Source organism: Lytechinus variegatus, chromosome 5 (assembly GCF_018143015.1).
Source record: "Lytechinus variegatus isolate NC3 chromosome 5, Lvar_3.0, whole genome shotgun sequence".
NCBI lineage: Eukaryota > Metazoa > Echinodermata > Echinoidea > Temnopleuroida > Toxopneustidae > Lytechinus > Lytechinus variegatus.
The window spans coordinates 16794320-16821755 of NC_054744.1; the positions used below are offsets into that span (position 1 = coordinate 16794320).

Sequence of the window (27436 nt, forward strand, 5' to 3'; positions counted from 1 at the left end):
CTACACTGCGCTATACTTACCTATACCATCTCATCAAATTGCTATTCGTTACCCTAACTCGAATAGCCACCGGTAAAAACTCCCCGAAAAAGGCTAACTGCATTCAGGTAGCCTGGGAAACCCGTCACGGAACGAGACCCATAAAACCCGGTCTCCGCATATAAGCTTCCTCTTTCGTTACCGCGACGTCGCTGAGTAAACGTTTAGCCACCGCGCTTCAGTGTTTTTCTTTTGAATCACGATGTCTGAAGAAATAACTGACATGAACATTAATTCCCAAGCCTCCCCAAATCTCAATCAAGGGGAGAATAACTCGGTCAAGACAAAGCCGAGGGTCAATATTTCGGCCAAGACAAAGCCGAAAAATAATGATAAGGCGGCCAAGACAAAGCCGAAGAACAAGAATCCTAACACTAATAACCCGGCCAAGACAACGCCGGCTAATACCTCTACACAATCAGACACCCAGTCCCATAGGCGGGAGGTAGACAAGGGTATGGATAAATCGGAAGAGACTGTTTACACTCCTTCCGATCGGGGTAGCTCCTCATCAAAGAATAGGACGGGCAAGAAGAGGCCTCGCGATGACCACTCGTGTTCTCATGACAATCAGACTCAAAGTCTTGACCCACTACAACCCCCTGTAATTCAGAAAAAGAGCCGACTGGCCCAGGATTGTGACAGGTCAGTCCATTCATTGCCAGACCCCGCCGAGGCGGGTAGTTGGATCTTGCAAGCCTTGCAGGCGGCCCTTCCCCAGCGGGCGCCGCCATCGACCCTTCCAGACCCCGACCCTCTGGATTTGCTTACCGCCAGCCCGGCAAGTAATAGACAAAGTCGCCCGAGACAACGGTCTAATGAAGACTCGACTCATTCTAGACGTAGAGAGAGGTCTAGATCGCCTCGTAACGGTCGCAGAGTGGGGGCTAATGATAACTCGCCTCGTATTAGCCGTAGAGAAAAAGTATTTTCCATTGTGGGAGAATCTGATTCGGAATTTGATTACCACCGACCTGTTACATCTCGCAGAAGAGATTGGGGCGATTTCTCACCATCTAATTCTAATAGCAGCCCCGCGCATTCCCTCCAAGCTGCCCAGCATATGGGATTCGTACGAGGACAATCACCATTGGGGGTACGAGAGAGTTCTGACTTACACGAACGCGATACTCCGGCTAGTGGGAACAGGCATCAGTCAGCCCTGATCTTGACTAAATACTGCCCTCAACTTCGGGCCGAAGACAATACTAGTAGCGAAACTGAGCGAGAGAAGTCAATCTTCCGCCTGAACTCGTCCCTTACTCGTTCGGACGAAGTTAGTCCGGCGATCAAGATGGATGCCCCGTATAAATCCTGCTTTCGGGGCATCCATCTTGATAAGCAACACTCTCGGCTTAAACCGATCAGTAAAGAAGTGTCGAGGGATTATCGATTTGCCGCTCAAGACTTTGAGGATTTTTTGTGCACACCTTCAGTCCCGGACGTTGCTTTCCGTGTCGGGGATGCGGGAGCGAGGAAGTCTAGATCGGGCCGTAACCCTCTCCGCAGCTCAAGCTACCGCTCAGCCGACTATCAGCTTGCATCGCTGGACGCGGCCGCCCGGAGCAGTATGAGACTCGCGATGTACCAGGGGTGCCTGTTAACCGCTCTTAGTGAGGCTGAGCGGCTTGGAGTCTCTACCGGTGACAAAAACTTATTGTTAGAATCACTCACAAAGATTGCTGATCTCCAGTATGAGCAAGCAGCAAGATCAACTCTACTATGCTCGAGGGCAAGAAGAGCCAAAGTTTTAGATGCCCTCAAAATTGAAAAAGAGGCAGCAAGACTGCTCAATAAGCTCCCTTGTGAAGGTAAGGACTTATTTCATGGACATTTTCAAGATGTTTTGGATAAGTCTATTTCAGCCAGCACCACAGCTGACAAGACTTTTTATAGGCTCTCTTCGAGTAGACCTAGCCCGCCAGGCACCGCTAATGCTAGACAGGGCCAGGCCCAGAGACCCCCCTTTGCTAGCTCTAGCTCCAGACCCCAGCCCCAGGCCTACAATGAACATAAGGGGTCATCCCTCTCCTTCTTCCCTCGCTCTGGTGTTGACGCCAGGATTGAAAGGGGCCGCGGGGAAAGTCATAGGAAACCTCGGGGTGGAGGTCGGGGCCGCCAGGCCCACTTTCAGCGCACCGAATTTAGGGCCCCCACTCAAAACCGGGACTTTTGACAATCAAACACTAGTCATTCCCCACCTTCAGCAAGTCCCAGTAGGGGGAAGACTTTTTCTTTGCTTACAGAACTGGGAAAAGATAACCAAAGACAAATTTGTTCTAGAGATACTAAGGTCGGGATACAATCCAAATTTCCCAAAGAGTAATTCATCCTTCCCATTTTCGACAACAGACCCCCATACCAAGGGATCCTTCACGCCGAGAGGCTCTCCAATCAGAAATACAGTCTCTACTCCACAAAGGAGCTATCATAACAGTCCCAGACCACAAGTCCCTCATCCTCTCCCCCGTTTTCCTGGTAAAGAAACGCTCCGGGGGTTTTCGCATGATAATCAACCTAAAGAAGATAAACAAACTCCTCCCAGATCAAACATTCAGAATGGAGTCCCTTTCAACCATCCTACCTCTGATAAAACCCAATCAATGGGCAGTCACTATAGACCTCAAAGACGCTTATTATCATGTTCCTATAGCCCCAGAGGCCTGCAAGTTTCTGGGCTTCAAAGTAGGAGACGTTTGTTATCAGTTCATAGCCCTTCCGTTCGGCCTAAAGCCTGCCCCAAGGATTTTTTCCCGACTGGTGAGAGTCCTCGCCGCAGAGTTAAGAAGGCGAGGCATTACTATCTTCTGTTACCTGGACGACTGGCTCCTCCTCGGCCCTTCCAGGACCTCTCTTGCCTACAACGTAAGCGTTGTCCGAAAGCTAGCTTCGGATCTAGGTTTTCTGATCAACAAAGAAAAATCAAGGTTCACACCAACAAGATCACCAGAGTTTCTAGGGGCGATAATATCCATCCCAAACTTAATAGTTCGCCCTTCCCCTCACAGAATAAAGAAGATCCAGTCAGTAGGTGCAGAGCTCTACTCAAACTCATGCTCGCCAGCCAGAACTTGGCAAATTTTCCTCGGTCTATTAGCAAGCCTAGTGGATCTAATCCCGCAGTGCAGACGACATATGAGGCCACTCCAACTGCACTTCCTGAGACACTTCAGGCCCAGAATTCACCCCAGGGACCATCTTGTTCCCATGACAGATGCGATGATGCATGCAATTCATCTGTGGTCAGCATGTCGATTTCTGAACCAAGGGAAGCAAACTCAGAACCCAAAACCAAACCTCACCCTAACGACCGATGCTTCAAAGCTGGGTTGGGGAGCACACATGGGGAAATTCAAAGCCTCCGGCCAATGGCAAGAAAGAGATTCAGCACAGCATATCAATGTTCTAGAAATGAAGGCGGTTCAACTGGCTCTACTTGCCTTCCTCCCCCAAGTTGCCAACCAGTGCATTCTGGTGAAATCAGACAACAGCACAGTGGTCTCCTACATAAACAGGGAAGGAGGGACAAGGTCATCTACTCTTTGCTTCCTAACATTGGAAATTCTAGCATGGTGCCAGAACAATCACATAACCCTAAAGGCTTGCCACATCCCAGGGAAAGAAAATTACATTGCAGACTTCCTCTCTCGGGGAAGTTATCTCCCATCAGAATGGCAACTCAATCTCACCATAGTGGAGAGAATCTTCAGTCAGGGCGACCAGCCTCAGATAGACTTATTTGCATCAGCCCTGAACAAGCAGCTCCCGACTTATTGCACGAAACATCAAGATCCCTTAGCCTTTGCGACAGACTCCCTAACAATCCCTTGGAAGGGGATCCTGGGTTACGCCTTTCCGCCCTTTCCCATAATACCTCAAGTGCTGGAGAAAGTGAGGAAGGAAGAAGCTTACGTTCTCCTCATCGCACCTTGGTGGCCGAGGAGACCATGGTTCACAACACTTACAGATCTCCTAGTCAATGCAGTTAGCCTTTTTCGGGGAGTTTTTACCGGTGGCTATTCGAGTTAGGGTAACGAATAGCAATTTGATGAGATGGTATAGGTAAGTATAGCTTGTTAGTAAATAATATGCTCACTACTGAGCATTCTGTTCCTATACATGATTAGCTCATTATGACACTGCATCATCTTCTAGAGCCCTCAGCTAGCCTGCACCCACAAAAAACACATTTAACTTTCACACGTGTAATACAGTGTATATCTGTAATGTAAATTTGTAATTTATATCAAAGGGATGGAGCAGGGGAAGGGGAAAGGAAGAAGCATTTCATGAAATAGCCCTTCTCCAATTTTTGTCTATATTACATTCCAGTGGCGGACCGTGACCCGGAGGAGACAAAGCATGGGGGGGCACAGCATTGTTCATAGACAATGCAGTGCCCCCCCCATGCTTTGTCTCGTCCGGGTCACAGTCCGCTACTGTTACATTCCATACCAGATATTTCACAATGAGGTTTGGCTACAATTCTGTTGGGTGGCAATGAAGATTCTATTTTCACAAGTGGGCGTTTCCGGTATTTCTTTCTCAGTTGGATTTCCTCTTGGCCTACTTTTTTTTGTCAAGATACAAAGATTTTCTTTAATTTGACCTAAAGAGGCTTTGGCTCTCAGATCATTAAGAATATCCTTAAAAGCCTCCAATTAAACCATATTTTTAGATGAAAAACTCGGATGTTGGGCAGTATCTATTTTTTCTGTCACGTTCAAAGGCTTAATATCTGAACTCTTTCTTTCCATCCTGTCAATAACAGATCAAACATGTTTTTTTCAACATTTTTTTTGTTATGGTCAAAAATATGTATTTGCTCAAATCAAAACTGGCTTGAAAACTCCACATGTACTGGAGGATATGCATACATTGTGTGCGGGGGGGGGGGGTTGACTGATTGAATCTGATGACTGGGGTAATAATAAACTATAGTAAATCATTGAATCTGTCCTCAAGAACATGTGCATATGCTTTCATATTGCAATCAGAAAATGTAGCATGCTCTTTGAGTATTAATAGCAAACTCTTTGTGGCTAAAGTGTGATAACAAAGGAGGTTGTAGATTCTGAAATAAACACATGTAATAACTTTTCCCCAAAAAAGGCCAGTTTCCAACACTCAAAATGAACACCATCTTTGTCTAAAAAAATGTTTGTATATTCATTCTAATTTTGAGAAAATTCATTAACAAGTTAGAAAAGAGAATAAATGCAATTACTTTCTTACAAAATGTAAGATCTTGTCTTTTAATAAAAAGAACTAATACTTTATTTTATTTTAATGAATATTTTCATTTTCAATATTTTATGTATTATGATTCATTTTGTATCACAATATGACATATCTTTTCTAGATACTTTTAAATTCAAATTTACCTGAATAAATCATGTATATTTAGAATTTATTAATGTGAACTAAATTTTTCGCAAATGTAACTCAGGATCATGTATATGTATTGTAAACAATATATTGATGTTGATCAATGCATTAAATTCATGTATTTGTGTTACTTTTGTATCTGTCTTACAAATTCTTCATTAAAAGTGCCATTATATACCAGTATTTAATGAGGCTTGAGAGTCTGACGACATAATTTGAACAAGATAATATGTTGCCAGTTGCCTCCTCTAATTTGTGTTGAAAACAAAATATGAATATTTATAATATGTGTGTTAGCATTTTTTTTACCAATTAACGGATTATATATTGAAATCGAACTGGTTGGTTGTAGAAAATGTTTCTTAAATGTTTTTTTAAGGAACATTTATTAGAGTGATGAATCAGAGTGCTTAAATGGGATATACCAATTGTTAAACTGGAACTGCTATTTCTAGATTCCTTTAAGTGGAAAATGACAAAATAATTTAAGAGGAAGAGAGGGCCCCGGGAGAGAGGGTTGGTATTGTTATTGGTCAAAATAATTCTACATTACTAATATTCTGTGTTTTCTTTTAAGTGATACCTATATGCACAAAAATCCAGACCTATAACGGGAAATTATAACATACATACGTAAAATGCATCTCAAAAATTTTTCAGTTGTTTCGGGGAAAAACAACTTTAATTCCATTTTTCTGATTTCTTTTGGCATCTTAGACTATAACATGCTACACTTTTGAAGTGTTTCGCCTGTGAGTGAAAAATGATTTGCACAAAACTTGGAAATATAAAAGTAGACGTTAATCAGGAAGAACACATGAACACATAAGAACTGCTGATGACTGAAATAAACTGTTGTTTTACATTCAGTTATGTCCTCAGATTCAGCGTGCACAAAATGGTAAATAAAGGTTGTGTATACCTAGGGGTTAAAATGTTAATTTTGAGTGGCAAAGTTGTTACAAAATGTTCAAATGTATCATTTCAATTGGCTAAAAATGCAAAAGAAAAGTATGAGAAATGTACCGCACGATCATTTTGTGTTCGCCTCTTTGGCCTTGGAAATTAGCAATTCTGTGCAGACCGATTTATGTGTGCTTTAAAAAAATGGACGGTGCTCGCTCAAGTGTATCATTCTGTCAGTTTTTTTTTACTTTAATTTGATAGATGATACCCAAACCCAAGAATGTGAAAAAAATATCCCCATATGCATAGGCGGATCCAGGGGGGCCGCCCCCCCCCCTATTGGCGGAGCAAAATAAGGAAAGAAAGAGGGAAAAAGGAGGGAAAAAAGAATAGGAGGAAGACGAGTGATGAAAATAAGATGAGGGGAAGACTTGGAAAAGAAAAAGAATCTAAATTTTCGCTCGCGCTCGCATTGCCGGTTGGGTGATGTTGAATCTCGTTCAATATGGATTTTAAATATCGAGTTTGAAAGTCGATATACAAAACATATTTTATCTCGGAAATCGAATTTTCATTATTTTGTGTGATTTTTAAATTGATTTTGAAAAAGAACTCTGTAAAAATATTAGTTTTATGGTCTCAATATTTACATTTTCTGCTCGCGCTGCGCGCTAGCAAATTTTGATTTATCAGGTACCTACTATTTTCATGTATTCCATAAAGGTTTCAAAATATCCCTTTTCTGGTCTAATTGTCAAAACGTATCAGCGAGCGCTGCACGCTCGTATTTTGATTGGCGAGTTATGTATGTCTGATTGTTGATCATACAACAAACTAATTAAAATCCCCTTTTCATGACAATGTTTAAAAATTTTAGGCTCGCAATTTGCGCTCGCGTTAATAGTTTAACATTATTTACTGATGCATCCTATTTATAATTACAAAAGTGCTTAAAATGTCCAGTTTTCAGGCCATAATATCATCCCATATCATCAGATTTCGCGCCCTCATCAGGCAGGCGCGGATCCATGCAGGAGGGGGCCCCGCCCCCCCCCCTATTTTTTGGCAACCTCCAAAAAAGTGTTCTCTTTAACTTCATCGAAACGATAAAAAACGAAAAGAAAAGTAAGAAAGAGGTATTATACCCATGATGTGTAATTTACAGCCTCGTAAGGGCCGCTACCCCGAAAGGAAACAAGAAAGAGTGAGGGTAAGTATTGGAAAATAGACTTTATATAAAAAAAAATTCGCTCGCGCTTCGCACTCGCATTAATTGCCTATGTAATGAATGTCAAGAGGATTAAATGGCACTTAATATATCCAATTTTGAAATCAATTTGCACACAATATTTTAGCTCGCATATTAAGCGTTCACTATTTTTTGTTTGATTTACACAAATTGTTAATGTAATCTATATCAAAATTTTCAGCTCGCGTTGCGCGCTTGCATTGTCTTATTTGTGAGATACCTATCCTCTGGAAATTCTTACCAAAATTTCTCAAAATGTCCCTTTACCATGTGAGTATATGAAAAATTTAAGCTCGTTCTTCGCGCTCGCATTTGTTTGAGACACGCAGCTTGTTTATTTAAATAAAAACACGCTTAGACTGTCCAGTTTTCAGGTCCGAATATCAAAAACTTTTAGCTCGTGCTCTGCACTCTCATTATTTCATTGATGATACTTGTACACTCTTCATTAATCACGATCCTATAATTAAGTCCCTTTTCACGTACATTACTATATTAAACTTTCGGCTCGCGCTCGCATTGATTAGTTGGATATTTATCTTTGTTCATGATTATGAAAACTACTCAGAATCTTTAGGTCTAAGGATAAGAATTTGAGCTCGCGCTTCGCGCTCGCATTATATGTGAAGACCAACAATAAAAACTAAATCTTCAGTCTTGAGTTAGGACTACCCCTTAAAAAAAAACTTTGACTGGGCGTTGTGGCGTGCGCCTGTAATCCAAGCTGTGGGGAAGTTACAAATTGATGCAGAGATTCGAGGTTCGAGCCTTGGTCACGTCTTCCGGATGGTGACGTTAAAGTTCGGTCCCAGACGTAAAAAATCATATCTGATTGATACACGTCTGACAAAACTCAAATACACACACACACAAAAAAAAAAAATCAAATTTATAGCGGCCAATCGAGAAAAAATGTTGATGAAAAGATTTTTCCCCCCCCCCCATTTGCGAAAGCTGGATCCGCCCCTGTCAGGCATTAAAGAATAAGATATTAATTTAGTAATCAAATTGTCTCTTTTGTTTCATCTCGCGCTTATAGCAAGAGGAGTAGGAAGACATCCATCATTTTCATTATGATCACAAGTCATGTCATAATAAATTAAGGATGTCTTGGTCCTACATGTATGTCAAAACTCAAAAGTTATTAAAATGAAAAATATCGGCTCTTTATTAAGATTCATATTTACCTCACAATTTTCCTACAAAGTGCTTGAAATATAGAGCTGAAATTGACCTTTTTTACAGATCGGAATATCAAATCGTTTAAGCTCGTGCTCGCTTTGATTTTCATGATAGATGTATTTAGAATGCCTAGATTCTACTAGGTCTAAACACGCGCGCGCATGTTTACTCAGACACTCAACTTGTAGGCCTACTCTATATTTAAATCATATAGTTTCAGATCGCAATATCAAAAATGTTCTGCTCGCATTAATGTATATAGGAAGATCCCCTATTACTCATTATTTTCATGATTTACAAAACATAACTAGAGTGTCCCATTTTTAGGTCTAAATCTTGATTTTTTTCTGCTCGATCGAGCTTCGCGCTTGAATCAATTGTTTATTGTTATAGCTATCCTGTTAACGATTACAAAATGATTGATTAGAATTTCCCATTTATGTAGAAATGTCAAAATTTTCAGCTCGTGCTTCGCGCTCGCATTATTTGATTGTTGAAACATGTAACGTCTTCAAGGCTAAGTGCAAGCAGTCATTAACATATATTTTTTCGATCAGATCAAAACGTATACAAAACATAAATTAAGTGTCCCTTTTAGTAGGTCTAAATCTTGAAATTTTCCGCTCAAGCTTCTCGCTCGCATCAATGTTATTGTTTAGTTATATACCTATGTTGTTAAAGTTACAAAAAGTGCTTAGAATTTCCATTATTTAGGTAAAAATGTAAAAAAATCAGCTCGAGCTTCGCGTTCGCATTATTTGATTTTTAAAATATTTAACGTCTTCATGGCTAACTACATGCAGTCTTTAACAAGTATACCTTTCCCCCGTCAGTTCATTACTGCTCACGTTTCGCGTTCGTAATACTTATTTATTTTCATACACATCTTTTTCAGGAAAACAAATTTTGCCCATAATGTTCAAATTTCAGGAAAAAACACATACGATTTCCCCAAAAAAAAGCTCGCGCTTCGCGCTCGCATATAAGAATAAAGCTAAGAAGTGACTATTACGACTGCACCTTTAAAGAAACCAAAAATCATCTGCGAGCGGCCGATCGGGGAAAATATGGCTTGATCCGCCCCTGCATATGGTATATTTTTCAATTCCAAGGACTCGTCTAAGCTAGACACGGATCCCTAATGCTCACATCAAGGATATGATTATTAGGCACGCCCTCGATCGTGTCCCTGATGGATTTAATTCATATTGTAAGAATCCCCTCAATTAACGTTTTACCTTGATTAAGATTTGATCAAAATGAATTTATCACTACATTCTACCATCACTCGATTTCCTCGATTTTCTTTCTTCCTCCCTCTATTTCTCGTTCCCGTCCTTTTATTTAATTTCCCCGGCGGGTAAAATCCGCCAGGGGGCAGCTTAATTTGCCCTCCTGCCCCTTACGCCACTGATAGAGAAACTACAGTGTTACAGAATGTAAACTTGTAGAGTAAAGACTACCAGCCCGACTACCAGTTGGCAAATCCAGGTCCATATACCAGTTCCAACTTTCATTAAAAGTTATTACTCATTATTCTTCCAGCTAAACTTCTGACGCACACACATTTTCTGGGTTTCTTATTCACTACATTTCATGTTCTGCCTAAATTAAGGTCAACTCCCCCAATTCAGAGTAAAGTTATGACGTACAGCAGGCGCGTACGCAAGGGGGGGGGGTTTCGGGGGTTCAAACCCCCCCCCCCCCCTTTCATTTCATTTCCTTTTTTTTTTTTTTTTTTTTTTTACTTGTCTCCCCAGAGGTCGGTCTGGTCAAGGAGTTATCGGGCAAGAGCCTGATAACTCCTTGGTCTGGTTACGGACAGTTCCCCTACCCAATTATGTATATGACAGCAATAATGAAAAAACAGAATCTCATGTTTCCGACGACAAACACAGAAAAAATTTCCGCTCGCTCCATTTTATTATATCTTTTATTTCCGCATGTCGCCGACATGATCACGGTATCGCCATTAACAAGGCCATACATGATTATCATGATGTATACTTATGAATACAAGTGAACCAAGACAAAGACATACGTTTTCTTACAAAATATGTTTTACCAATATGAAAACAAAAATGACGGAAAACGCTAAAATGTCGGTTAGCTCGCTCCGCTCGCTCGTAATAATTTATGAAATTCCATAAGTATCTAGTCTCCTGTTCAAGGCCGTATTATGAGTGTTACGAATAGGACATGTAGCATCGACTAATACTTGATTTACTAACAAACTATTGACAAGAAATGTATGTTTTGACGGGAAAACGCGAAAATTTCGGCTCGCTCGCTCGTAATCATTTATGAAATTTCTTAAGTTTCTAGTCTCTTGATCAAGGCCATATCATGAGACTTACGAGCAGGACATGTATCATCAACTAATATGTAATCATTACCAACAAGCTATTGAGAAGAATTGTATGTTTTGACGGAAAAACGCAAACATTTCGGCTCGCTTGCTCCGCTCGCTCGTAATTATTCATGACATTTCTCAAGTTTCTAGTGTTCTGATCAAGGCCATATCCAGGCGCGTAGCCAGGGGGGGGGGGCGGTCGCCCCCCCCCCCAAACGTCCCCAAAAAGAAAAAAAAGAAGGGAAAAAAGGAGAGGAGAAAAGGAAAAGGGAAGAAAGGTATATAGCTTTGTGTTTTTTCTATTTATTCTTTATTTTTTTCTCAAAAGAGAAACTCCTTCACTCTTCTTGCTTTAAATTCATATATGAATTTTGCTTCCGCGCTGCGCGCGGTTAAATGACAATATTGAAGTTCTCCATTGTTCCCCCACCTTTTTCTAACCCTGTTTTTCCACCTCAGCTATGTGCTTCTTGCCAGTTAAAGTTGAAATTGTATACATTAGGGCATGAATTTGAGTAAGGTTAGGCTGAAGTAAATGTATGAAGTTATCTTTTTTTTTCAATTGATCGCGCAACTTCTGGTCTGGTCGGCTCCGAGCGGGTAAAATCTTTATATCAGTTTCTGCCGTCACCTCCATAAAGTCAGCTTCTCCCGCTTTTCAGCTCATTACTATATAAACAACCATAATTTGGGGGCAAACAGGTTCCTAATTTAAAAAGAGGAAGGTATGGAATTCGTGTCGTATTAAAAAAAAAGTACAATATTTTTTTATCAAATTGTATTAAACTTCATGTCATTTCCCTTTGTACATTCATCTCCTGTCCTGTTTTGCGCCCTCAGTTTGAAATTTTGCATGACACTTAAGTTTCTTTATATTCAAAATGAAGCGCTTCAGGATAAGTCAAAAAAATTAATCATCCTTTATTATATAGATAGATAATTTCAATAAATCACAGAAGTTTCAACTTTATGCGCACTATTTTCCTTGTAATGAAGTTCAATAATCTTAGAAAATCAATTGAATTGAGACGATTAGGTATTAGAGATATCTACATTTGATGAAACGTCCGCCCTTTGAAATTTCAGAGTTTCATTGCTCATCGCGGGGAGGAATATCTTCCTCTACCAATCTTCTCCTCTGTTTTGCGAGTTAAAAATATGCACTGATGCTAAAGTGTTTGTAATCAAATCTGATCTTTCCAAAGAAAGTTTCAATATATCTTTGAGAATACCCTTTTCTCGGGACCCTTTTTATGGCAAGAAAAATTGATAAATCACTTTAGCTTCCGCGCTTCGCGCGGAGTTATTATCATTTTAATTTCCTCCATTGTATACCTCTTTTGTGCGTTTACAATTACTTTTGAAAACAAGGTTCAAAATCGCAATATAGTCAACCGAATTGGAGGTACTAGAGATAAGAGAAACGGCTCCTTTTCATTTTAATTTATGAAACACTAAAAGCTTCGCGCGGGAGGGGGAAACTCCCCCTCCCTGCACCCACCCCCTAGGGAGCGCGCTTCGCGCGCTTTTTAATTGTTGGCACGCTTTGCGTGCATTTACCGCCCCCTCCAAAATGAAATCCTGGCTACGCGGTTGGCCATATCATGAGTGCTACGATCCGAAGGACATGTAGCATCGACTATGATACCAACAAACTATTGACAAAAAGGTTATGTTTTCAACGCAAAAACGAGAACATTTCTGCTCGCTCGCGGGTCATGACCGCACTGTTACATACCCATCCCCACTTAAATGTTCTTGTCTTATTTGCAGCGCTGAAAAAAAATGAAAAAAAATCATCACCTCCCCCCGCTCATCACTTTTTAGAGACTGGGCGGGAGATTAAAAAAAAAAATCAGCTCGAAAACCCCCCCCCCTTTCAAAAATCCTGCGTACGCGCCTGACGTACAGATTGTTTTGGTCAAGCGTCCAAGGTTGACCAACACGTGTTTGGTTGTAAAAGAGTCTAGACCAGACCAATATCAAAGAGGTTCACTTCTGAACCAAAAGCAGATTGTTAGATTATTACAGATTGGTTAGAGAAGAATCGAGATTACTTTACACATTGTTCCAGCATATAGATAGATCGAGTTTAGAGAGTATAGTCACCATCAGACTTTACTTATGTTCCTGTAATATTTGTTATCATCATCTTCATCAAGTATTTAATAAATGTATATATGAACTGTACATTCTACATCTTGCATTGATTTGCCTCTTATTAAGTCTGGTTGAAAGTAAAAGAGCAATAAGATCCAGCACCAACACAGCAGATATTGGAGCTGGTATACTTCCTGTAGAAGTATTGATTAAGTATTGATTATGTATGAATATGTGAGATATGTCTTATCATCACATAACAATACGTTTGACCCTGCGATTTACCATTGACCAGCCTTTCACTGGGTGTCGATATTCTTGGTGTGGGGGGGGGGATGATTGACACAAATGTTCTTGTGGATGGGGATCTTTCAACATTACCCCCACTAAAATAAAAAAATTTGGGAGTGATTGATATGCATGGTGTTCTTGGAAATTCCTTCATTGTTGCAGTGTAATGTACTTATATAATTTTTTTTTTGAAAATTCAATTGTTGTTACAGGTAAACCTATAACTCATACGAAAGAAAAAATGACAAAAATTGTCTTGACCATGTGCAAAGTGATCTGTTTATTGAGCATGATGTATACAATTTCTCTCTTAAATCTAACCCGACTGGCAATATCTTTTTTCTTCTTTATAATGCATAATGATAAGATGCATATTCGGACAAATTACAAACTGTGTGGCTTCTCGTGCGCCATCGGGCTTACCGTCATTCCTTGGACGATTTTAACCCTGGATTTAAACATGATTTAAATGCTTTATAAGTGCATGAAACAAAAACAAACGATTCTAATTCACTTATACTAGTTTTTTTTTCTTGCAGCGGACTTTCAGATTCTTTTCTCATTTATTTTTCTGCTTTCTTGCTTGGGGTTGCTTGAAAGAAGTTTGTTATTTTGGAATACCTTTTGCGCTTTGCATCCATTTTTAGCCTCAGATATGTCCGCGATATAATCAGGATATTTTGCTCAAGAGCTTTTACATGTTTTATGACCAGTGCGTTTTGTTAGATATGCGCAAAGAAAAATTCTTGGTATAGCTTGTGAATTTCGCGCATTGGAATTTGGTTACAATAACTTTTTATGACAGCGACAGCTGAGGACACAGCGATGCATTGGCGATTTACTTATTTTACATATCAACAATTGAAGTGATATTCAAAAGGGTTGTAGATTAAATGGGACAAACGTCATGCACTTGGATGTGGGGAGGGGTAAATCTGAGAAAGGTTAATTGTACTGTTACAAGATCTACCCCTCTGGGATTTACGTCCATGAGATTTTTCCCGTCAGTATCTTGCCACCCTTTTACTCCCGTTTAGTGCCACCCTTTTACTCCCGTTTAGTGCACCCTTTTGAATTAATTGATTTATCAAAATTATTTTATTCACCACTGGTGGGATGGAACACCCTATCAACAAAAGTTTTTTTCGTCGGGGTCCTTTTGTCATGTGTTAAAAAATATCATATACATAAACATTTCATTCTCTTTCATCTTGAACCTCCACCCATTTGTTTAAAAGTCCTGGAAAAGAATTTTTTATTTGATAACAATATACACAAATTGCGAGGGAAACAAACTGATTGATGGCATACTATAATCATCACTATAATCATGATCAAACTTTTCATTTTTTCATCATCATTATTATAAGTGTCGATCCCCCCCGGGGGGGGGGGGGACACTTCCATTGACGAGTGGATGGCCATGCGCGATCATGGGGTCTCGAAAAGCACCCTAAATACGTATTTTCCATATTCTAAAAATACACCCCTTAACAAGTATACCGGAACAAGTATTGGCGTGTGAAACCCTATATTGGAAACAAAACGATACTCTTGGCAAGTATTCCCTGAATTGACCATGTGACCCCCTAAACAAATACGATATTTTTATTGTTATGTCACTGATGTCGGGTTCTACCTGATTGGGTTTAGTACAGCCCCATGATCTCCCACATCTCGCGCAGAATAGTAGTCTCAACACGTAGTGTTGTCTCATGGGGCAAAAAGTACATCCTTTATAAAACATATTAGTCTTAATTTTTACACCCTCGCAAAATTTGACCCTATAAACACGTAGCTTTCCTAGCGAAAATAGATACCCTTTTTTCATTACTTCAGTGTTTTTGACACCCTTATTACGTTCGTACGTAACGTGCCCTATCTTGAAAAAGACATCCTTTTTACGTGTTTTGAGAGGTCGCGCATGTTATCCATTCGTGTCCCCCCAACTCCCTCCCCAGGGACTTTAACGCACGAGTCTATACAAAAATGAATTAGGCAAACAGTGAAACCAGGGGCCTGGCCCAGATTGAAGCCATGCACAACACCGCGGCTCCGACAGGGAAATCCCCGAAGGCGTGTCCCCTCCTCCTCCCATAATCCCGCGCGCGGCATGACCACTCACGTGTTTCGTGTACGTGTGTAAACAAAAGAAGACTTAACGCGGGTTTGGGGCGTAGGTTGATGGTCAACAACTCAATGTAAACATTGATTTATTTCACCTGATCTTCTCAAAATTTAACATATTTATTGGAGTCCGTTTGTATGATGGGCAGACTATTCCACGATGTTGGGGAACTATTGGAAAAACACAAGCTGGAAAGTCTTGAAAACAGGATGGCAATCTTTTCAAAGAAATGAAAATGCGATCGGCAGTGTTGCACGTTTTCGTCCCTTCCGATGTAGAGCCGTTAACGACGCCACCTCCACTCGCTGCAGCTCCGGCACGGCTGGGAGCCTGGGCGGCGTGCATATAGGAAGTGTGGCCCCTAGCAGCGGATGTTTGCCTGGTCAGACGAACTTCACAAATGAAGATGGAAAGGGCATCATTGCAAGGAGGTTCTCTGGTTCTATGCAAGTGTGCAGGAGAGATTGTGGTTTGGAAGATGAACAGGAAAAGATTGAAAGACATTTGAACAACCCTCTCGACAAATATCTGGAGCGAACTGGTGATGAATTTTCAGAGAAGACCTTGGAAGAAATTACAAGGTGTATAATCTTATCATACATGCACATTGTTCCCCCCCTCCTTCTCTTCTTCCCCTCTCCTCCACTACTACTAGGACTAGGCTAGGCGGCACTAGATAAGCACTCACAAATTTATGCCTGCTTATAGATACACTGAGTGAGAATACACTAGGGCCTACACAAAACTAAGTGATAAAAAATGGAGCATTAATGTTTGTAATTTATATATATGTATAGAAATAATAGAATTACCTTGTTAAGATTTTTTCTAAACTTTTTGATGACTTGATTTGAAATCGATTGACCAAACTTTCTTAATTGTTTCCACTTTTACACTTTTATATCATAATTTCATATTGTGATATTCTCAGTAGCGTACAGCCATACGCATGATTTTTAAGGGGGGGGGGGGTCAACCTGAATGAAATGTTGACAAGCGAAAAGGGTCTTCACCACCTATTTTAAGTTGTTTCCTACCCCAAAAAATTGACAAGCAAAAACAAATTTTGAAATGTCTTTTCAAGGGGGGTTTAAGTTAATACCCCTGTAATCACCCCCTGCATACGCCACCTGTTTCTTCTTGAAATGTGATGTTTTCTACCAATTTGTCATCATTAATTTAAAGGGAAGTTAACCCTTACAAAAAGTTATTGTAAAAATAGCAAGAAAATGATGAAAATATTGCCCAAGGTTTGAGAAAAATCCATCAAAGAATTCAAAAGTAATTAGAATTTTTATTATTTGATTTGTGACGTCACATGCAGGCAGCATTCCTACATGTACTGTACATTGTACATAGCGAATGGTAAAAAAATCAATGAAATGTCATTTTCTGAGAAAATTGAAATGGTTTTTACTGTACTTTTTGTATATCAATAGACAAATAATTTTACTCCCGATCCTGAAAATAAAACCCAAATATATTTCATCATGAACCATAAGAAAAAATGTAATTCATGCATTTTATATGGGGCAGCTGCTCTTTTATGACGTCACAAATCCAAAACTTAAGATTTTTTTCTGCTATTTCTACAGCAAATTTTTCTTCAGGGTGAACTTCCCCTTTAAATTGCGACATTCTCATTAAATTCAATCTTAATTTCTCTTAAATTGCAGAGAACAAAAGAGAAAGATTGCTTCTTTAAAGCGAGCGAGAGCAGCGAGAGAATTCAGACAAGGACCGGAGAGGCGGACCTTATCCTGGGACACCATCCAGCAGATCCACTATCTGAGACAAGAGAACCCTGAGGATTGGTCAGTGGCCTCGCTGTCACAGAGCTTCAACGTTTCTGAAGAAGCCATCGCCAAGGTCCTGAAAAGCAAGTTCAGGCCTGACGCAAAGACCAGGCGGAAGCAAGACCTGGCTGCAGCAAAGACAACAGGCTATGTGACCGGTGGGACCAACCTGACACAGGCACCAGCCCTTGTGGCAAGGGATGATGCTATTAAAGAGTCAGGTGATATCAATGAAGGAAGAGAAAATAAGCACGTACAAAACCCACATGCTTTTGGACACAACAAAGAATTGAGAAATACGCATCGTAAATCAGCTGTGTTTGAACATAATCAGTCACAGGAAAGTGCAGAGAATCATGGAGTGAAGAATAAAAAACACTGGGATGCCATTCCACCTCACACTCTGGATAAGAGGCAGGAAAATGATGAAATTCCAATCAATCCTGAAGTGGAGTATTCACTTGGCTCTATTGATTTTGAGAACGTAGACAGCTTGATTGAACAAACGGAAGTCAAACTGAAACCTCAAGTCTTCAAGAAGGGCAGAAACTTCTACAATGAACACGGGGAGTTCTTGTACCGCATTTAGCAGGATTCACAGGCTGCACTTTGTACCAGCTTGAACCCCTGTGCTTGTTATTCCAAACAAATCAGATTTGCTGGAGAGACTACTATAAAAACTGGAAACCAGTGAAACTTGTGCATTGTTGACCTTTCTTGGAGTTCATGCAAGGAAATTATGAACGAAAAGGGTCTATTCTTTAGTAAAAATAATGGCCCATATTTCCAAAAGAGATTTCAATTGTACCATGAAACAAAACCTGTGGACTATGCAGCTTTGTGTATCTAATTATGGTTGGTTATTTCATTCGGTACACTAAGAAAAGTGCAATTATAAATGCGCCTTTTGCAAAGGGTGCCTATTTGATGCAGAGTAATACATGAACCTGCATTTAAAGCAATGGCTTTGTAGACCATTGAAACCTCTTCTGAGAATACTGTACGCAGGCCTGCTTTAAGGGCCAATGTGTATACAGTCAGTCTGCAAGCCCCTCTGTTATAGATGAAGTCCACTCAAGGAAAATGCTGACTTGGATAAATAAAGAAAAATCAAACTAGCTTAGTGCAGAAAATTTCATCAAAATCAGATGTAAAATAAGAAAGTTATGACATTTTAAATTTTTGCTTATTTTTCAGAAAACAGTGATATGCACAACTAGGTGAGTCAGTCGATGATGTCCATCAATCACTATTCTTTTGTTTTTTATTGTGTACTGTATTATACAATATTTCATTTTTCACAGATTTTACAATATGGACCAACTTGACTGAACCATATAATATTAAAACAATGCTAATTCCACATGTTCAGGGTGGAATTTATCTTTGTTACACTTGACAATGAGGAGAAAATTAGAATATTTCACATTTCATATAATAAAATACAAAATAAATAGTGAGTGGATGACATCATCAGTCTCCTCATTTGCATACCAGCCAGGATTGGCATATAACTTTCGTGAAATTAAGTGAAACTTTAAAATGTCATAACTCTCTTATTTTACATCCGATTTTGATGAAATTTGCAGTGTTATGCTTGTTGGATTTTTCTCTTTTTATTCAAACCAACTTTTTGTTGGGGTTGACTTGTCCTTTAATGAGCAAGATTAATCCAAGTCCTCTTGTGGCTGAATTCATGTCCCTGCAAAATCTTGTGATTGTGAGACTTTGTTCCTCAAAGAATTTAACCACTTACTCCTTGAGTAAAATTGATAATTCTTGTACCATATACTGCTAATTTCTTTTGAATAAAAGATTTTGATAAATAAGTGAATTTTAGGCATGAAAACATGCCTCGAACAGAATTTTCTTCCTCTGCTTTCACTTGAAAATTGTGCAACATTTTGTGTTTTAGGCACCAATATTATTTATATCATCAGAAAGCTGAAACTCTATACCTTCTTACAATGTCTTTCTTTGATATTTGGCATCTTTAAGATGGGTCAGCAGCCAGCTTTATCCAAAACAATGCAAGACAAGATTTCTAAAATTTCTGAGTAGCATAAAATCCAGAGTTCTGATTGGTTGAATAGTGTTTTCAAAACAACAGGCGCGGGTAATCTGAAGAGATTACCACATGGGGAGTGAGACCTTGGAGAGGCCCAGTGTGGGAACATCGGAATTTAATTGTGTGGTCTCTGACCAATCAGAGCGCAGTATACTTGTTTTTAAACTGCTAAATATACTTGGCCTATGAAAAGCTGGCTGCTGACCCATCTAAGATACCTCTTCTTACAAAAATTATTTCATATTAAAGCTTAGATCTTCAACTTGATCGTAATTTAAAAATTATTTGGGCCCAACCAGAAATTAATTGTAAAACCAACAAGTTTTGTTGCCTGAAAATAGTTATTTTGTTTCATGTTTTAGATCAAAAGTTTCACTTATGTTGCAAAATCTTTTTTAAAATCCAGACACGTGACCTGAAAGAATGATATTTCTTCTTCATAACGATACCAAAAACATGAAATTTGGTCAATATTTAGAGCAGCAATGGCCGAATAAAAAGGTGTTTTCATCCGCACCAAGCTCATTAACAAAGCAAAAACCCTCTTGTCATGAATATTTGGAGAAAAGAAGTCACGTTTTGAGGGCTTGCCGACTGACTGTATAGTGAGATACCGAGATTGTCCTGGAGAAAAAAAACATGAAAAAGCAATCCTATTCTGTTTTTAGACCAGCAACCAGCAGAAATGTTCTTTGAACAATAGAGGCATTGTGATTATTTGAGGCACAGGATTACATTGTGCATTGTGGGGTCTTAAGAATTTATGTGTGTGTGTTCATATATTTTAAATACATGTGACTTCAAGTAAAATGAATTTTTGATGAATTAAATTGGCATCTCTTGTGTCATAGGAAGCAATTTTCTTTACCTTTTCTGTCACAAAAGGTCTAACATACAGTTGCATGTGCCACCTAGTTAAAAATATCAGCAATAAATGTACTTGTAAATAAACGATTAAGTGAATAATTATTCATATATTTATGTGATATTATCACCATTATATTGTTACAAATGGCCTAACAGTTTATTTGTTCTTCTATACTTCATTTTCTCTTGTAAAAAAAAACCTTGCAGTGGTGAATTAAAATTTGTATACAACTCGTATTTTATAGTGTAATGAATTTATTCATGTAAAAACAAAGAAATGAAGGAGAAAAAATGAGCTGTATAATTGTAGTCTTACAAAATAGGGATAGGTTGGGGACATGACCAGTTTACAAAGAACGAGTTGGCTGATATTAAGGTAGACCAAAAGTGTATCAAGTATTGATTTGATAATTGAATGTAAAATATGAGGAACTCATTTATTTATTATGACAATGTTGAAGATGCATGTATAGTTCAAATTATGATCACTTTAAACACAATAGTCTGAGATCGAGCTTTAATCATAATGATGAACAATGTGAAAGAGTGAGAGAAGCAGACCGAGAGGGAGAGAGAGAGATAAAGGGGGAGAAGAGAGAGATTAACTCTATTCACATTTGTCTTCCACCGGAGATTTTCCTTTGCTTCAGATAATTTTCCCTGTATCCTCCCATGAGAAGGCTCAACAGAAAACTCCCCTCAATTGAAGTAAGGGTGTTGGGTGGAACAGTTAGGGAGAGAGCATCCTTTGATGCAAAATTGATGGGCCACTTTAGATTTCCCCAGGGGTGGTGCCATGGGAGCGGGGGCAAGGCCTTAGGGTGTCTGCCACCCCTTCCTAGTCTGCTACATGCAGACTCTGAATGGCTCTGCGAAGCAAACCAGCCTGCGAGTCATTTCAGCAGCCACTGTAGACCTAGTCTGCTATGCAGACTTCTTGAATCAGCTGTGGTACACACACTGCAGATGTGGGTTTACATTTGTAGACCAACCCCTCCCCTAGGAAAATGAGTCCAAGCAAAAAGTAGGGGAAAAAATATAGAGTTTAAAAAGGATAGGTCTGGGTTGTTAAGTATACTATCTCTTTAATACATTTTAGAAAAACATGATGCCAGCTTTAGGTCCTACCCCCCCCCCCATGAAAATATTCTAGCTCCGCTTCTGGATAAGATGTGTGATAGTTTTATGGATGATCCAAATTCGGTCTTCTCTTTAGGTTGGCTGGATCATAATGCCCGAGTGTGTTAGCAACATACTTGTATTTGAGTGGCTCATATTTTCAATACTTGTCCATGCAGTGACTGCAATCCATTGAAGACTGAAAGGGCAGACATTGAGTGCATGATACAATGTATGAAAATAAATTGCATGTTCTCTTTACTTTTCTATTAACAACCAGAAGTGAAAACAGAGGAGACATTTATGATTTTCCCCTTCTCAGATACAGAGTCCGAACATATAGGTAGGGGGGATGATGGAAGAAAAAGGAGAAGAGGAAGGGGGGGGGCTAGAAAAGGGGCGTCAAAGTGAGAATGAATAGGAGAAAATAGGAATGGGGAGATATATCTATACAAAAAGACAGATTTTGGGGGAACCAAGAAAATGAAGTTCTACGAGTGTAGTAAGGAAGATTAAATAAAAAAAAAGAATAAAGATCCCCTGTGGCTCCTGGGCCCGTCATACAAAACGTAATAGGTCCATGATCAGATCAACCTGAAGTACGGATGGAAATCCATCATTGTCATAATTCTTTCATCAGGAAATTCAATCAATGTCCTTTGAAAACAAAGAAAAGGATACTAAATTGTCAAGAAAACAGTGTATGTATGAATATACATGTACATCGCAACTAGAGAATATTTTGAACGAAAATGTATTTTAGATGTTGATCGATGGTTGCTGGCATTCCATAGTTGTGGTTGATCGGATCAATCGCAACTCTTTGTAAGACAGGGCCCAGGGTGCCGTTTCATAAAAGTGTTCGTAAGTTAAGAGCGACTGGTGATCCTTTCTTATGCGCTAAAACATCGCCAATTCAATATAAATCTCACCGCAAGAAGGGATCACCAGTCGTTCTTAAAGTTGCTCTTAACTTACGAACAGCTTTATGAAACACCCACCGGGACTGGTGGTGCTCAAGATTAGTGCACTCCTCTCCAGAAAAGAAATGAAGATAAAGACAAAGAAGAAAGACTAAATCCCCCCAACCCCCCCCCCCCCCCCCTCTCTGTTCCATTTCTACATTAACCCGTGTCTCCTCTCAAACTCATAACCTCATTCATACTGCCTCCTACATGTACACTGAGGAAACACTGGAAACTTTTTAAGTGGAACTTCAAATAAATTATTAAAATCAAAACGACCAGATGCTTTATCCATTCCATGGACTTGCCTTTCTCAAACCATCTGTCTTCAAACAAATGTTACCAAACTGATCACCAAAATTGTTTTCATTGTATTTCCTGTCCCTTTCTCTTTCTTTTCACTTTAAACTCCTCTTAAAAAATCATTAGTCTTTTACCAGGGGACACACACACCCCTTCAGAAAATGAGGTGTCCAACAGCTTTAATAAAGGGGAAGTGCCCCGTCATTGTAAGTACACCCTATCAACAAGTGTATTTGAATTTAAGGAAAATGAAATAAGCACAATGCTGAAAACCTCATCAAAATCTGATGTAAAACAAAAAATTATAATTTAATTTTTCATACAATGTTACAAATAAAATATCTTCATCAGCATGTTAATGAGGAAACAAATGACGTCACCCGCTCACTATTTCTCTTCTTTATTTCATTATGAAATATTTCATTTTCCCCATTACAATGTGAAGTAAGAGTAATTTCTCCATGAACATGTGAAATTTCCTTTGTTGTCAATTGTAATTTGATGAACAGCTTCCTCATTTTCAAATCTGCAAAAATTAATAACAGAAACACATGTAAAGAGACTCAGAGGGTGTTGAAAGAAAATATTTGCAATCAATCGCAAACATTCTTTTGCAATTTTAGAAGTTATAGATCATGTTTAACCATAGCAAATCAGATTACACTCCCATGTTTTATGGGGCAGATGCTGTATTGCGACAGAAAAGGAACAAACTTCACTCCACATGACATGATATACATTTTACATTGCATTTTATGATGAGAATACTAAATACTCGACACTGAAGGCACATTATAACATTGAGCTTGTGCTGAGGTCAATACAAAGAAATAAACATTAAAAAATATCAGGTTTGAAGTTTAATCTTTACTTTTTAATATCAGATTTTATGGATGATGCGTCTCCCTCTTTCTTGTACTTTTTTTATTATGTAAATAATACTCACTGCTAGGAGACACTTTTCTATACTATTTATCATGTATATCCATGTGAAATTCAGTATTTGTAACTGCTATGCATGTACAAACTTCCACACCATACCATTTCTCTAATAAAGGGAAATACATACAAATGTATTATAACAAAAAAAATGAAGAATGTACATGTTTAAAGGACAAGTCCACCCCAACAAAAAGTTGATTTGAATAAAAAGAGAAAAATCCAACAAGAAGAACACTAAAAATTTCATCAAAATTGGATGTAAAATAAGAAAGTTATGACATTTTAAATTTTTGCATAATTTCACAAAACAGTTATATGTACATCCTGGTCGGTATGCAAATGAGGAGACCGATGACGCCATTCACTCACTATTTCTTTTGTATTTCATTATATGAAATGTGAAATATTCTAATTTTCTCCTCATTGTCAAGTGTAACAAAGATAAATTCCACCCTGAACATGTGGAATTAGCATTGTTTTAATACTACATGTATATGGTTTAGTCAAGTTGGTCCATATTGTAAAATCTGTGAAAAATGAAATATTGTATAATTCAAACAATAAAAAACAAAAGAAATAGTGAGTGAAGGACATCATCGACTGTCTCATTTGCATGTCACTGAGATGTGCATATAACTGTTTTGTGAAATATAAGTGAAACTTTAAAATGTGACAACTTTCTTATTTTACATCCGATTTTGATGAAATTTTTAGCGTTTGCTCATTGGATTTTTCTCTATTTATTCAAACCGTCATTTTACTGGGGTGGACTTGACCTTTAATAATAAATAAATCAACAGTTTCACTTGGCCTCTATAGTTTCAAAACAGACTTGTTAATAATCATAATGCCTATAGAAACGTTTGATACTTCATAAAACTAAGGATCAATCTCCAAGCTTTGGTAATCAAGATGTCATCACTTATATATATATCTATATCATTCGCCCTACTATGGAATCATGTACCCATGCAATTTCCTGAATCATTATGAACCTCTGCACATGCAGATGAAGAAAAATACCGGTAAACAAAATAAGACTACCGCATAGCACACATATGCTTATTTAGACACTATGTGGCAGAACCAAGCAACATTTTTGTGTACAATGTCATTAGGATATGAGTAAACACAATTCACAGACAGACGCATCATTTTTTTCCCCGTCATCTCGTCACAAAATGCAGTAGAGCAATCAAATTCTTAGGAAGTGAAAATAATGTTTTCACAAGTTAGGCAGAGAAGGCAGGTGTGTCAACTTACAACATTACACGATAACAGATAGTAGTGCTTATCACATAAAATTGGATTTTCATACTTCACGCCTTTCTCATGTTTATGGGGGTGATGTTTTGCTCTATTTCAATACAAACATTGCTCAGCTTTACTCTGAACAAAGTTTAACACTGTCTTAAAAATCACATACAATCAATCTCAAACATCAGCTTGAACAGCCGATAGCTTATACTTCTTATTTCATATATCCTACACTTCAAATAATCTTCTTTTCTCAAGATTCATACTACTTCTCCCTCTGTATTAAACATATAAAAGAATATTAATAGTACATGTAGGTTTGATAATCTTACTAATTCCAAAAGAAGTAATTAAAAATTGTGCATTGCTGTTATCGAGTACAAAATCAAAACAAAGTAATTCACCAAAGAAGAATTCAACAAAGAGATTCATGGTTGTGTCATCAACGAAATTCCTAGTTTTGGTCACGACATTTGCTTAGTGGGCAATAATAGATAAATATACTTCTGAACATATGTGAACAATGGTAGTAAAGTGACCAAGCTGTTCACATTAGCATTCTTTTGTTTGAACATTTGAAATTTAAAGATCTGATTCACGCACTCTTGGTGTGTTTTCATGGAAAATCATTACCGGTAATTTTGCTTGGCAGTATATCCTCAACCAGCACAGCAAAATCTAAGTAGAAACTTTTTGTCCATCCAAAGGACAAGATCAAATGGAATTTGGATGATTATGAATTTGAACGGTATCAATGATGAGATGACTTGAACAAGCAAACATTAAAGCAATGAACCATGTTAGCTTTTCTTTCATTGAAAGGAGTTTCAATGTTATACACACGGTTGACTGTTGACAGCTAAAAGAGGTAGTAGATGCTCATTATATCAACATATTGGCAATTCAATACAGTATGTACCCAGTACCCTTTCAAGAAATGCTTTGTATCTGTTTTCTATATTTATATTGTTTGCAGTAACTGCATGAATATTTTTTAATGAGAATGGAATAAATGATCAATCATATTTCAGTCCCAATGGTATCAGACATATTAATTGCTACATGTATATAAACTACATGGCCCGTATTCTGAAGTCAGGTTTAACTTAGACCATGGTCTAACTCTGTGCTAAAATTATGGGAAGCCAAAAGTGTCAAAATTTTTATTAAGTTATATGTATCTTATGGTTACTGTGCTCTTTTCTGATTCATTAATGTTGAAGATAATCTCTATTTATACATCCTAGACAATTATGAATGATTTGAGAGCCAAATGAGCTGAAATATGGTATCTCCACTGTTAGTAATTTATGTAACAATTGGCTATCCATACTTTAAACCTGAGTTTTAGTTAAACCCGACATCAGAATACGGACCTATGAATGCGGATTATTATTTAATCACCACAGCAGTTAATGAAATTTGTATTCATATAGCAACGAGTACATCAAAACGTTATTACAGACATATTATCCTGGCATGCCAACACACTTTCACCACTACGTGGGATTCAGTTGCCAACCTGCTAAGCATAATACATTGGCTTTCACATCAAACTGGGGGCCCGTGACACAAAGCTTAGCAATCATAAAACGCTTTTCAACGATTGATTGCATTGACTACGATGTACGTTCAATCATGAAAATCAAGCGTACGATCAATCTCTAACCTTTGTGTTACGCAACCCAAGTGAAGTCAGAATAAAGACAAATGAGGGTTAGATATACACGTACATAATCACAGCAAAAAGAATGATGAAGTCTTCCATTTCTGTAGAATCTTTTTTTTTTAATCAGGCCTTCAAAATGCATGTATAGGAAGCAAATGTAAGTTGATATTCATATGAGAGCTACCCTCTGAGGTAGTGTTGCATAAAACATTTCCAATCAACTGCAAATTTCTAATGCAATTTTAGAAATGATAACACTGCCTTTTACAACAAGTGGAATGCCTCTGGCCGTCTCACCTGCATCACGCGGTTCAATATAGCAGCAGTGCTGACTTTGAAAACTACTCTAACTCGCACAAGATGTTCAGTGATACATGGTTACTCTTATGTCCACTTTTATGAACTAGACCAATAAACTTACAGAGATATGATGGTTATTCAACAAAAAAACCCAACATGGCCAAAGTTCATTGGCCTTACATGACCTTTGACCTTGATCATGTGACTTGAAACTCGCACAAGATGTTCAGTGATACTTGATTACTCTTATGTCCAAGATTCATGAATCAGATCCATAAACTTTCAAAGTTATGATGGTAATTCAACAGATACACCCAATTCGGCCAAAGTTCATTGACCTTTGACCTTTGTCATGTGACCTGAAATGCGCACAGGATGTTCAGTGATACTTGATTACTCTAATGTCCAAGTTTAACGAACTAGACCAATAAACTTTCAGAGTTATGATGGTAATTCAACAGATACCCCAAATCGGCCAAAGTTCATTGACCCTAAATGACCTTTGACCTTAATC

General features: G+C 38.4%; 1 protein-coding gene across 1 annotated transcript; it reads left to right on the forward strand.

Annotated features, from left to right (window-relative positions):
* The first annotated feature begins 15689 nt into the window (after positions 1-15689).
* Positions 15690-18562, forward strand: LOC121415586 (neugrin-like). The gene is made up of 2 exons (XM_041608853.1): positions 15690-16217; positions 17313-18562. Exons 1-2 carry the CDS (start codon positions 15796-15798, stop codon positions 18019-18021), a joined length of 1131 nt encoding a protein of 376 aa, XP_041464787.1. The 5' UTR covers positions 15690-15795; the 3' UTR covers positions 18022-18562.
* The last annotated feature ends 8874 nt before the right edge of the window (positions 18563-27436 follow it).

Bases quoted from the DNA above. Each gene is read 5' to 3' on its own strand.
- LOC121415586 (XM_041608853.1), top strand. From the start codon at position 15,796: ATGTTGGGGAACTATTGGAAAAACACAAGCTGGAAAGTCTTGAAAACA. The intron at 16,218-17,312 runs GTGTATAATCTT...CTTAAATTGCAG, and splicing joins ACCTTGGAAGAAATTACAAG to AGAACAAAAGAGAAAGATTG.